The sequence below is a fragment of the Xenopus tropicalis genome, chromosome 7 (assembly GCF_000004195.4).
Source record: "Xenopus tropicalis strain Nigerian chromosome 7, UCB_Xtro_10.0, whole genome shotgun sequence".
NCBI classification, from domain to species: domain Eukaryota; kingdom Metazoa; phylum Chordata; class Amphibia; order Anura; family Pipidae; genus Xenopus; species Xenopus tropicalis.
In genome coordinates, this window is record NC_030683.2 from 112,392,398 (window position 1) to 112,404,061 (window position 11,664).

The window sequence follows — 11,664 nt, forward strand, 5'->3', positions numbered from 1 at the left end:
TTTATATAAATACCCCGCTGTGCAGCCCCGGGGGCAGCCATTCCTGCACTGGTACAGCTGGGGTGTTTGCTACAGAAACTCTACTATAGTTTATATAGATAAACTGCTGTGTAGCCATGGGGGCAGCCATTCAAGAAGAAAAAGGAAAAAGGGCCCAGGTTCCTTAGCAGATAAAAGATGAGCTCTGTAGTACAATACAATGGTATTCTGCAGAGCTGATGTTATCTGTTATCTGTTATGTAAATCTGTGTCTTGAATGGCTGCCCCCATTGCTACACAGCAGACTGTTTATATACACACAGTAGTGTTTCTGAAGCACATGTTTTACTGTGCAGGGTAACAGCACATTATATTTAATTTACTTTCAAACACTTCCATTTCTTGGTGTTACTGTTCCTTTAATGCCAGTGGGGCAGCACTACAGTGTTCTGCCTGCTTTGCCTTCATTACAGACACAGTGACAGCTCCAGTCTTGTACCGACAGACATCACTGCGTTATATAATGTAGGAGGCCTAATTTTAAGTGATTATTTAAATCTGTATTCTATTATTGTTTGTGCCTAGTAAGCCTCCTAAACTGTTCCCACAGTGTAAACTCATTATGTAACCTGGCAGTCACCAGGCGGCTCAGCCAAACTGCACAGAGCCCACCATTTCAAATTACATTGTGAGAAGTGTACAACGTCTGTGGGTTCCCAGAGGGGATGCTGGGAGATGTAGTCCAATGATATGTGGAGGGCAGCAGGTTGCTCTTCTCTGATTTAGGTATACAGATAAAAGAGCCCTGCATTGCTGTATTGCTGGGGCCCACTAGTACCTGGCCAATGGGCGCAGGATGATATTATAAACAACTGCAGCAGCGTAGGATAAGGGGAATCTCTAGACTGGGCTGACAGTTGGGGGAACAAAGGAAAAGATCCAGATGTTGGCCCATCTGCGTGCTGACTCGTGTACAGATGGAGGGGCCGGCGGGGGGAGGATTCCAGACCCAATACTATACTGTATATTGCTGGTCCTCTCAGACACGACTATAGCACTTTATTTACCATGGCCACTAACCTAAATAGTAAGTGCAGGCCAGCTATCTCCCAAGCCCCCTGCATGCAATGCAATAGCGATTGTATAGAATTGAAAAGGCTTGTGTATGGGCAGTTTGGATAAATGTGGCCCTTCAGGTATAGGACCCGATATAAAACTCTTTCTAAATGGCAGGTTTGCAGTTAGTAATAATGGGGTCCATTATGGATTCCTGTCCATGCCTAAACCTGGAGTCATTCCAGTAAGCCAGATCCCCTGTAATAATGCATTTAGGGCCCACCTCTTACATCCGACTGCATATAGGCCTGGAAGAACTGACCAGGTGTAGGCAGGAGGGCAGGTGTGGGATAATCCTCTCTTATGGGAGTTGGGGTCTGCTGTAAATTATGCACTGACTTTGCCCCTGCTACACCCAATTCATCCCCAATCTACCCAACACCCCACCATATCTGCCCCTGTAGCATGAAGCACTGCTCTCTGTAAACCTGGGGCCACAGAGGAGAAGAAGCAATGCAAAGAGAAAAATGGGAAAGGGCAACAAGCAACAGTGATCACAGTACAACTCTGGTGCCTCCCAGAACCACTAAACAGGCCCATTTCCATTTTATAGAACATCCATTTGTATCTTGGCTTCTAGCGCTGAGAGAAGAGGGGCCCAGGGCTATGCCATAAGGCAGGGGCCTTTAATTTAAATATCTAGCATCTAGTGAAAAACTTCAGGGAACTGTATAACAAGGGCAGCAGTCCCCATGTGAAATGGCCCCTTTGTACACCAGTGAGAAAATACTGAATCACTAGTGCCCTCTAGAGATAGCCTTTAGAATGGCAAGTCCAGATAATGCCTTTTATATATATATCAGTAGCGATGGTAGGGGCATAACATGGCATAGTTGGGGTGTGTTATCGAAATGGGCAACAATCACCTGGATTTGATTGAAGGTTGGTGACTCTGTAAAACAGGCCCAGCATGCCAGCCTGTGCCCACCGGGCCTTCCCTGATAAACCACTTAGCTTCTGGGCTCCTCATGATGTCTCTGACAAACACCACCTTTCTATATTGTATGCTTTATCCTTCTCCCCTATTAAAAGTATTGCATCAAGCATTATTTATACTGGCCAGGTTGGTAAAACACAAGCCAGGAGGCAACCCTGGAGGCCAAAGCAGCTCACCCCCCCCCCCCCCCCCCCCCCCACACACACACATAATACACATTTATTGAGTTACAGTATCAACTGTTTAATGTTTCCATATATATCAGGGATGTCCATCTGTTATGTAACACGCAACAATATTATTTGGCTGTGGCTGTGTTTAACAAATGAAGGGTCACAACACAAGTGGCCCCACAGAGCATATAGGTTTCCAGGACTAAAGCCCCTCCAGTTGTACAACCTGTACCCCCTGTGACTGCCGCCCAGCTTCTCTACCCATAACCCTCGTTGCCAGCTTTCACCCTGCTGTGCATGTTACTAGGCAGTGTGGCAGCTTTGCCCAAATGAATTGGATGCATGGCTTCCATTTATTACCCCACTGTCCTTACATAAAACATACAAGCCCACACCAAGGGCTGTAATTTAATTGCTTTTCCCAGTTCCCACACCGCCCGCTTTGTATTGGGTGACAGTGAGACGCAGACTATCCCTTTCATTACAATTGCACAGTACCCGATTGCCCCAGCAGGGGGAGCCCTGTGCCCATCTATTTCCCGTACTGCAGGCAGGTTGTAGTACTCTAATTCTGCGCCCTGTTTCCGAGCCCCTCGCCCAATACCCACCCTGCCAGCTCCTGCCAAAGGGCACAGGTACCCGGCTGTTGCCTGACAGAGCCCATTCCATGCCCAGATTTGCCCACAGGCTGTAGTACCGGGCTCAGAGGCTGCCCGACATCCCACAGATGCTGCTGCTGCCGCTGATCGTTCCCATGCTGCTGGGCGGCTGCTCCTGGGCTGCTGTGCTGCCTGCGCCTCACCCTGACCCGGCCTCTCATGGTACCGACATACCGGACAGCCAGGTAAGGGCCCCAGTTACATTTAGCCAGTCAGTGCCTACACGTCGGTGGGGGGGGGTCCCATCCTGCAGCAGCTCCAGCTCTCTGCCAACTACAACTGCCAGATCCATGTTACAGGGGGATACAGGGGATGCTGGGTGTTGTAGGCCAACAGTAGGTGGAATTGCTTCAGGCTGGGCATCATTGGTTTCTGTAATTCCACCCCAGATGTGGGGCCCTAATGAGAGAGGGCCAAACTGTCTCACAAACCTTCACTGTGTAACTGAAGGACCAATTGGCTAGAATAATTTAAGGAAGATAAAACCAAGGCCCCCCCTGCCCCCACTATTATTGTTATAGTTCCTTTTATGTTTCTAGAATTGTCCATTAAACTAAACTTTATAGGTTGCTCTGTTTATTCGTAGGCCCAGGGGCCACTATTCTTTTTGCTTATAGGCACCTGGGCCTCTATTCTGTTTGCTTATAGGCACTGGGGCCTCTATTCTGTTTGCTTATAGGCACAGGGGCCACTATTCTGTTTGCTTATAGGCACAGGGGCCACTCTTCTCTTTGCTTATAGGCACCGGGGCCACTATTCTGTTTGCTTATAGGCACAGGGGCCACTATTCTGTTTGCTTATAGGCACAGGGGCCACTATTCACTTTGCTTATAGGCACTGGGGCCTCTATTCTGTTTGCTTATAGGCACAGGGGCCACTATTCTGTTTGCTTATAGGCACAGGGGCCACTCTTCTCTTTGCTTATAGGCACCGGGGCCACTATTCTGTTTGCTTATAGGCACAGGGGCCACTATTCTGTTTGCTTATAGGCACAGGGGCCACTATTCTGTTTGCTTATAGGCACAGGGGCCACTATTCTGTTTGCTTATAGGCACAGGGGCCACTCTTCTCTTTGCTTATAGGCACCGGGGCCACTATTCTGTTTGCTTATAGGCACAGGGGCCACTATTCTGTTTGCTTATAGGCACAGGGGCCACTATTCACTTTGCTTATAGGCACAGGGGCCACTATTCTGTTTGCTTATAGGCACAGGGGCCACTATTCTGTTTGCTTATAGGCACAGGGGCCACTATTCTGTTTGCTTATAGGCACAGGGGCCACTATTCACTTTGCTTATAGGCACAGGGGCCCCTATTCTGTTTGCTTATAGGCACAGGGGCCACTATTCACTTTGCTTATAGGCACAGGGGCCACTATTTTGTTTGCCTATAGGCACAGGGGCCACTATTTTGTTTGCCTATAGGCACAGGGGCGACTATTCACTTTGCTTATAGGCACAGGGGCCACTATTCACTTTGCTTATAGGCACAGGGGCCACTATTCACTTTGCTTATAGGCACAGGGGCCACTATTCTGTTGTCTTATAGGCACAGGGGCCACTATTCTGTTTGCTTATAGGCACAGGGGGCACTATTCACTTTGCTTATATGCACAGGGGCCACTATTCTGTTGTCTTATAGGCACAGGGGCCACTATTCTGTTTGCTTATAGGCACAGGGGCCACTATTCTGTTTGCTTATAGGCACAGGGGCCTCTATTCTGTTTGCTTATTGGCACAGGGGCCACTATTCACTTTGCTTATAGGCACAGGGGCCACTATTTTGTTTGCCTATAGGCACAGGGGCCACTATTTTGTTTGCCTATAGGCACAGGGGCCACTATTCACTTTGCTTATAGGCACAGGGGCCACTATTCACTTTGCTTATAGGCACAGGGGCCACTATTCACTTTGCTTATAGGCACATGGGCCACTATTCACTTTGCTTATAGGCACAGGGGCCCACTATTCACTTTGCTTATAGGCACAGGGGTCACTATTCACTTTGCTTATAGGCACAGGGGCCTCTATTCTGTTTGCTTATAGGCACAGGGGCCACTCTTCTGTTTGCTTATAGGCACAGGGGCCACTATTCACTTTGCTTATAGGCACAGGGGCCACTATTCTGTTTGCTTATAGGCACAGGGGCCACTATTCACTTTGCTTATAGGCACAGGGGCCTCTATTCTGTTTGCTTATAGGCACAGGGGCCACTCTTCTGTTTGCTTATAGGCACAGGGGCCACTATTCTGTTTGCTTATAGGCACAGGGGCCACTATTCACTTTGCTTATAGGCACAGGGGCCTCTATTCTGTTTGCTTATAGGCACAGGGGCCTCTATTCTGTTTGCTTATAGGCACAGGGGCCACTCTTCTGTTTGCTTATAGGCACAGGGGCCACTATTCACTTTGCTTATAGGCACAGGGGCCACTATTCACTTTGCTTATAGGCACAGGGGCTTATAGATAGGAAATAGACACTAAGAAAACAGTGGATGTCAGTCAGTTGGAGATACTTGATAGAATGGGTGCTTTTGAATAGAGCATCTGTCAGACATAGGAATAACTATGTCACATAATACATTTATTGTTTACTGTACAAAAAGGCAGTATATTATAAGTACCAGGGCTGCCCATTCAAGCTAAAGGGCTTCCACACTACAGAGAGCTTTCTACTTGTGTGTCCTTAGTCAGAACTGTATTGTATGTAATGGGTTCAGGACCAAGGCTACTCTCTAACAAGTGATCCGTGGGATCTGAGAGTCAGGGCATACACAGTGGGCTCAAGTGCTGCCATACAGTGTGAATCTTCACGGCGCCATCAAGCAAATCTGTGTGTTACAGTAAATGTGATGTTCCTAGAACAGACGTCATTTATCATTCAATCTACTATTACAATATCATAAGTTCCCAGGGGGTCCCATAATAGAAATCTCTGTAAGAATAACATGAGAAACATATCTTAATAAATGGTTAGTAATATCAGTCATCTCATGGGACTCACTGAAACACATATAGTACAAAAAAATAAACGCCCCCTGCTGTAAGTTATAAGGATATAAGACATTAGGTGACCATGGAACCAGTGGCGTGAGTACATATACAGCAGACCCGGCGGTCATGTGGGGGCCCGGAGGACAGGGGTCTAGTATCATAGTTCCCCAGCTTCTCTACTGCCTTGAATGTTGCAAAAGGTAGCGAAGTGGCACAAACAGGTAGCAAAAGGGAGGCAGGGATTGTGGGGGAGGAAGGACAGTTTGCGCTGGGTCCCTACGAAGATTTTTTTGCAGGGCTCTGGGACTTCAGACCAAGGGCCCTAAAAAATAGAATTAAAGGTATTTTTGAAAAAAAAACAAAAAACAGTATTTCTAGAAATGTTCCGGGACACCCTGCAAAGTATTATTTTGCCCAAAATATACCTGTCCCCCCTGCAGTTGTTCCAGGTGCAAAAAGTTTGTGAGTCCAGAGGTAGCACAGTATGCAGCCCTGTAATGGCAGAAAGATTAACATGGAGCAGAGTGTGGTATTCAGTAGTAAGCAATACGTAACCCTTGTGCCTATTGTACAGTAGAGCAGTAACGGAAGAGCAGGGACTGCAGAGGCGTCGGTAACTGTACAGACAGAAGGCAGCGAGGAAGAGCAGACTGGACAGAGGGAGGTGAGACGCACCAACCCAGGGGAAAAAAATAACCAATATAATTCATTGGGAGGCACCTAACATATTGGCCTGAGTGAATTAGCCTAACCTGCTGCTATATTGTTTCAAGAGTCAGAACCAAAAACAGGCAGAAACAAACACTGATTTTAACTAGCATTACATTTACACACACCCTAGGGTTACCCCTCCCCTGCTGTCTGGCTCTGACACATCACTGACACATTGTTTATCTTCTAGGGGTGCCAAGCTGACAGTGAGTGCCACCTTGGCATGAGATGTATCTCTGGGAACTGCACTGAAGGGGTAAATGTGACTGGCACTGGGGCGGAATGTGATCCAAGCAATGACCAGTGTGCGCCTGAGTTCTGCTGCTCCAAAACTGAATGTGAGTTGATTTAACATGTTTTATTCAACAAAAGTGAATCATTGGTTTTAGGGCCCATATGGGGGGCACTTGTGCATGTACCATTTACAGGTCAGAGCTTGCATTTAATGAAGGATCTGGCATATTTCAGTTTCTCATTCATTGTTAGGGTAATTTGCAACCAAATAATCAAAAATATAGACCAATTGCAATTGTTTCAAAATAGCACTCTTTACAACATACAGAAAATTAATTTAAAGGTCATTTATCTTCTTACAGCAGGGATGTTACCGTTGTGCGCTCCTTTCCCAGCAGAAGGAGAGCGGTGCAAGATCCAGCCAATTAGCCTTTGGAATCTGTTACAAATGGATTCAGCTACAGGGTCGGATCCCGGCTACTGCCCCTGCGCATCAGGACTTGTGTGCACCAACAAAGGGTGGGTTGCATCTTAAGAATAATTGGTATGGAGTCCTGTGCAGACAATAATTCACACAGATTAGGTATATTCACAGTTTAGGCTTTGCTTCTCCTTTAGTGGGAAAGAACCCCATATATACAGTATATATATACATTCAAACACACACGCATATATATGTAATATATATAATAAAGGTTTTATTTCCATTTATTTTTTTTCTGAAAGACAATATCTGCACATCTATACACAGTAGCGCCTACATCTATTTAAATTAACTCTTTAAGTGCCCGCAAATGAAAAACCTATAAAGCCCTATAGTATAGTACCCTATGCACTGCCATGCAAAATATGCAGAGCCCCCCCATTCTGCACAGGCACTGCTGTGATGGTCTTTCAATTGGTCACATGGTGAGTGGGCCGTGGTGCAGTTGCTCCACCTGTTCTGCCTGGTGGTTCCACCATCAAAAGGACAAAAAAAGCTCACTGGTAAGTGCAAATTTGCTAGGCATCCCCCATTGAAAATCCAATCACTAAGCGCTATAAAGTTGGTCATTTTACTGTAATGTAGTGCCGGCCCAGGAATATCCATATGAAATAGGGTAAAATATGGTAGTACAGTGCTCCCACACATAGTCTGGGTCTGTGTGGTTTTCAGTGAAGAGGACTGCTGCTATGGGGTCCAAGTTCAGTAATTATATTCACTCGGTGGTAACAAATTGGCACCCCCTAATGAACTGGCCTATAGCTGTCCTGTAAACAAAGGGTGTATATTTACAAGGCTTCCCCTGCCTTCTGTAAGAAAATTTCTGACTGTGTATACATATTACATGAATTATAGCGTTTTTTTTGTCCTACAGCTTTAATCTCATTTATACCTGCGAGAAGCCAGATGGAGTCCTGGATTTCACCACGTATGGAGGGGAATCTCTCCTGCAGCCTTTGGTACGCAGAGATGAGGAGCTGACATATTATGACTCTGATCTTATACCTTGGCCCTCGCAGCCAGACCAGTTCATCGACCTACCAAGAGCTGCAGAAGAAAGTGCAAGGGAGTCAAAGAATGTCTTTAAAGTATTGCACGCGGGAGCAGCTAGTGATGTAGAGGAGGAGAGCTTGCTATTAGATGAACATGCAGATGAACAGCCCGACCCAGGTCAGCTGGAATTCCAGGAGCTGAAGCAACTCGCCAGACAAATTGGACAATATTTTGGTCCTGACTTTTATTGATGTCTCCTCTGAATTGAGACTTACTGTATACAGAATATTTATTTACTGTATTTATTGCATTATTATATTTATTATATTCATAATAAAATGGTTTTCCTGCCTACATAAAGCACAGTCCACTGGATAGGCTGCATATTTCCAATATACAGTGGTGTGAAAAACTATTTGCCCCCTTCCTGATTTCTTATTCTTTTGCATGTTTGTCACACTTAAATGTTTCTGCTCATCAAAAACCGTTAACTATTAGTCAAAGATAACATAATTGAACACAAAATGCAGTTTTTAAATGAAGGTTTACGTTATTAAGGGAGAAAAAAAACTCCAAATCTACATGGTGTGAAAAAGTGATTGCCCCCCTTGTTAAAAAATAACTTAACTGTGGTTTATCAATTTCAATTTTCAATTTCAATATCAATTTCTGTAGTCACCCCCAAGCCTGATTACTGCCACACCTGTTTCAATCAAGAAATCACTTAAATAGGAGTTACCTGACACAGAGAAGTAGACCAAAAGCACCTCAAAAGCTAGACATCATGCCAAGATCCAAAGAAATTTAAGAACAAATGAGAACAAAAGTAATTGAGATCTATCAGTCTGGTAAAGGTTATAAAGCCATTTCTAAAGCTTTGGGACTCCAGCGAACCACAGTGAGAGCCATTATCCACAAATGGCAAAAACATGGAACAGTGGTGAACCTTCCCAGGAGTGGCCGGCCGACCAAAATTACCCCAAGAGCGCAGAGACAACTCATCCGAGAGGCCACAAAAGACCCCAGGACAACATCTAAAGAACTGCAGGCCTCACTTGCCTCAATTAAGGGCAGTGTTCACGACTCCACCATAAGAAAGAGACTGGGCAAAAACGGCGCAAACCACTTTTAAGCAAAAAGAACATTAAGGCTCGTCTCAATTTTGCTAAAAAACATCTCAATGATTGCCAAGACTTTTGGGAAAATACCTTGTGGACCGACGAGACAAAAGTTGAACTTTTTGGAAGGTGCGTGTCCCGTTACATCTGGCGTAAAAGTAACACAGCATTTCAGAAAAAGAACATCATACCAACAGTAAAATATGGTGGTGGTAGTGTGATGGTCTGGGGTTGTTTTGCTGCTTCAGGACCTGGAAGGCTTGCTGTGATAGATGGAACCATGAATTCTACTGTCTACCAAAAAATCCTGAAGGAGAATGTCCGGCCATCTGTTCGTCAACTCAAGCTGAAGCGATCTTGGGTGCTGCAGCAGGACAATGACCCAAAACACACCAGCAAATCCACCTCTGAATGGCTGAAGAAAAACAAAATGAAGACTTTGGAGTGGCCTAGTCAAAGTCCTGACCTGAATCCTATTGAGATGTTGTGGCATGACCTTAAAAAGGCGGTTCATGCTAGAAAACCCTCAAATAAAGCTGAATTACAACAATTCTGCAAAGATGAGTGGGCCAAAATTCCTCCAGAGCGCTGTAAAAGACTCGTTGCAAGTTATCGCAAACGCTTGATTGCAGTTATTGCTGCTAAGGGTGGCCCAACCAGTTATTAGGTTCAGGGGGCAATTACTTTTTCACACAGGGCCATGTAGGTTTGGATTTTTTTTCTCCCTAAATAATAACGTAAACCTTCATTTAAAAACTGCATTTTGTGTTCAATTATGTTATCTTTGACTAATAGTTAACGGTTTTTGATGAGCAGAAACATTTAAGTGTGACAAACATGCAAAAGAATAAGAAATCAGGAAGGGGGCAAATAGTTTTTCACACCACTGTATTTTAGCAAAATCTGCACTAATAAAGGGCTGCAAACATGTGACACAATCAAACAAAGGGGTAAAATAAGAACCCCATCCTCGACAGCTCACACAGACATTTTAAGTTCAAGCCCCCCTTTAAGGTAAGAATTTATTTTTAAGGTAAGAACATCATCAGAAGGCCAGGACGACTTAGGCTGGACCATCATGTCCTTTCTATTTTGGCCTAGGTTAGGTTCAAGTTGGAAAGGAGCAGGTTAAGGTTGGAGCAAAGAGTCTGAAACTGGAGAACGTGTATACAAAAGAAGAAAAGAAATCCTGTGTTTCTTTTGATAGAGGACTCAGTGCAGCGTTTCTGTGAGTGCTTATGGCTGTATTTACATAGACCTTTCTGCTAAAGCTGACTTTTACCCGCAGCCTGTGCCCCTAGAAGGATCTTGGAGAACAAATAGCAATTCTCCACCAATGTCACCCTAACTGACTTTAAGCTGGTCTTTCAGGAGTATCTAGTAGAGCAAATAGCCATTCTTCCCAAATCTCACCCTAAGTGGTCTTTAGGATGGGCGCCTAGGAGGAGTATCTTGAAGAACAAATAGCCATTTTCCAGAAATATCACCGTAACGTTCTAGCTGGCTCTCCGGAAGTATCTAGGAGAGCAAATAGGCATTCTTCCCAAACCTAACCTAAAGTGGTCTTTAGGCTGGTCCCCTCGGTGATGGTCATGAGATAAGGGTGACCCTGATCATATAGCTTTATGTGGGCACAACATTTCTACTTATTGCTTTGTGTGGGTAGGGATGCACCCTGCCTGGTATGTGACTGGCAAAGCTAGTAAAAATGTTTCTTGATGGCAGTATGTGTTCTCCTACATCAGGGATCCCAAACCTTTTCTACACATGAGCCACATTTAAATGGAAAAAGTGTTGGAGAGCAACACAAGCATGAAAAAGGTTCCCGGGGGTGCCAATAAGGCTCTGTTTGTCATTATACATGGTTTTTATGCAACCAAAACTTGCCTCCAAGCCAGATATTCAAAAATAAGCACCTGCTTTGAGGCCACTGGGAGCAACATCCAAGGGGTTGGGGAGCAACATGTTGCATAGGAGCCACTGGTTGGGGAACACTGTCCTATAGAATGGCTGAGCCTCCCGGCTGATGTGAGGCGGGCAGATATACAAGGCTCATTATTCCATGAGGGTGACATGGTAAATAATGGATGTAAATTTTGCTACAGGCTATCCAACCCATAGCAACCAATCGTTAAGCAGTATTTATCGTGTGCAGTTTGAATGGCAATCTGATTGGCTGATATGGATTACCTGGCAAGGTACCTCATTTTACAGCATATGCACAATATAACATGTGCCCACAATTAGGGTCAAGGTGGGGTGGGGGGCA

At 45.1% G+C, this 11,664-nt stretch overlaps 1 protein-coding gene across 2 annotated transcripts; it reads left to right on the top strand.

Moving 5' to 3' along the window:
* Window positions 1-2,375: 2,375 nt before the first annotated feature.
* LOC100495217 lies at window positions 2,376-8,631 on the top strand. Of its 2 annotated transcripts, XM_031906464.1 has the most exons (5): window positions 2,379-3,049; window positions 6,430-6,519; window positions 6,757-6,904; window positions 7,163-7,319; window positions 8,159-8,631. In XM_031906464.1, the coding sequence occupies exons 3-5, from the start codon at window positions 6,790-6,792 to the stop codon at window positions 8,526-8,528; spliced, it is 642 nt and encodes a 213-aa protein (XP_031762324.1). In that variant the 5' UTR covers window positions 2,379-3,049; window positions 6,430-6,519; window positions 6,757-6,789; the 3' UTR covers window positions 8,529-8,631. The 2 variants fall into 2 exon arrangements, with proteins under 2 accessions (XP_002938559.2, XP_031762324.1); XM_002938513.5 differs by lacking the exon at window positions 6,430-6,519 and having other exon boundaries at window positions 2,376-3,049.
* The last annotated feature ends 3,033 nt before the right edge of the window (window positions 8,632-11,664 follow it).

Excerpts from the sequence above, each read along its gene's own strand:
- LOC100495217 (XM_002938513.5), top strand. The coding sequence starts at position 2,933 with ATGCTGCTGCTGCCGCTGATCGTTCCCATGCTGCTGGGCGGCTGCTCC. Across the intron at positions 3,050-6,756 it reads CCGACATACCGGACAGCCAG|GGGTGCCAAGCTGACAGTGA; the intron begins GTAAGGGCCCCA and ends TTTATCTTCTAG. Across the intron at positions 7,320-8,158 it reads CTTGTGTGCACCAACAAAGG|CTTTAATCTCATTTATACCT; the intron begins GTGGGTTGCATC and ends TTTGTCCTACAG.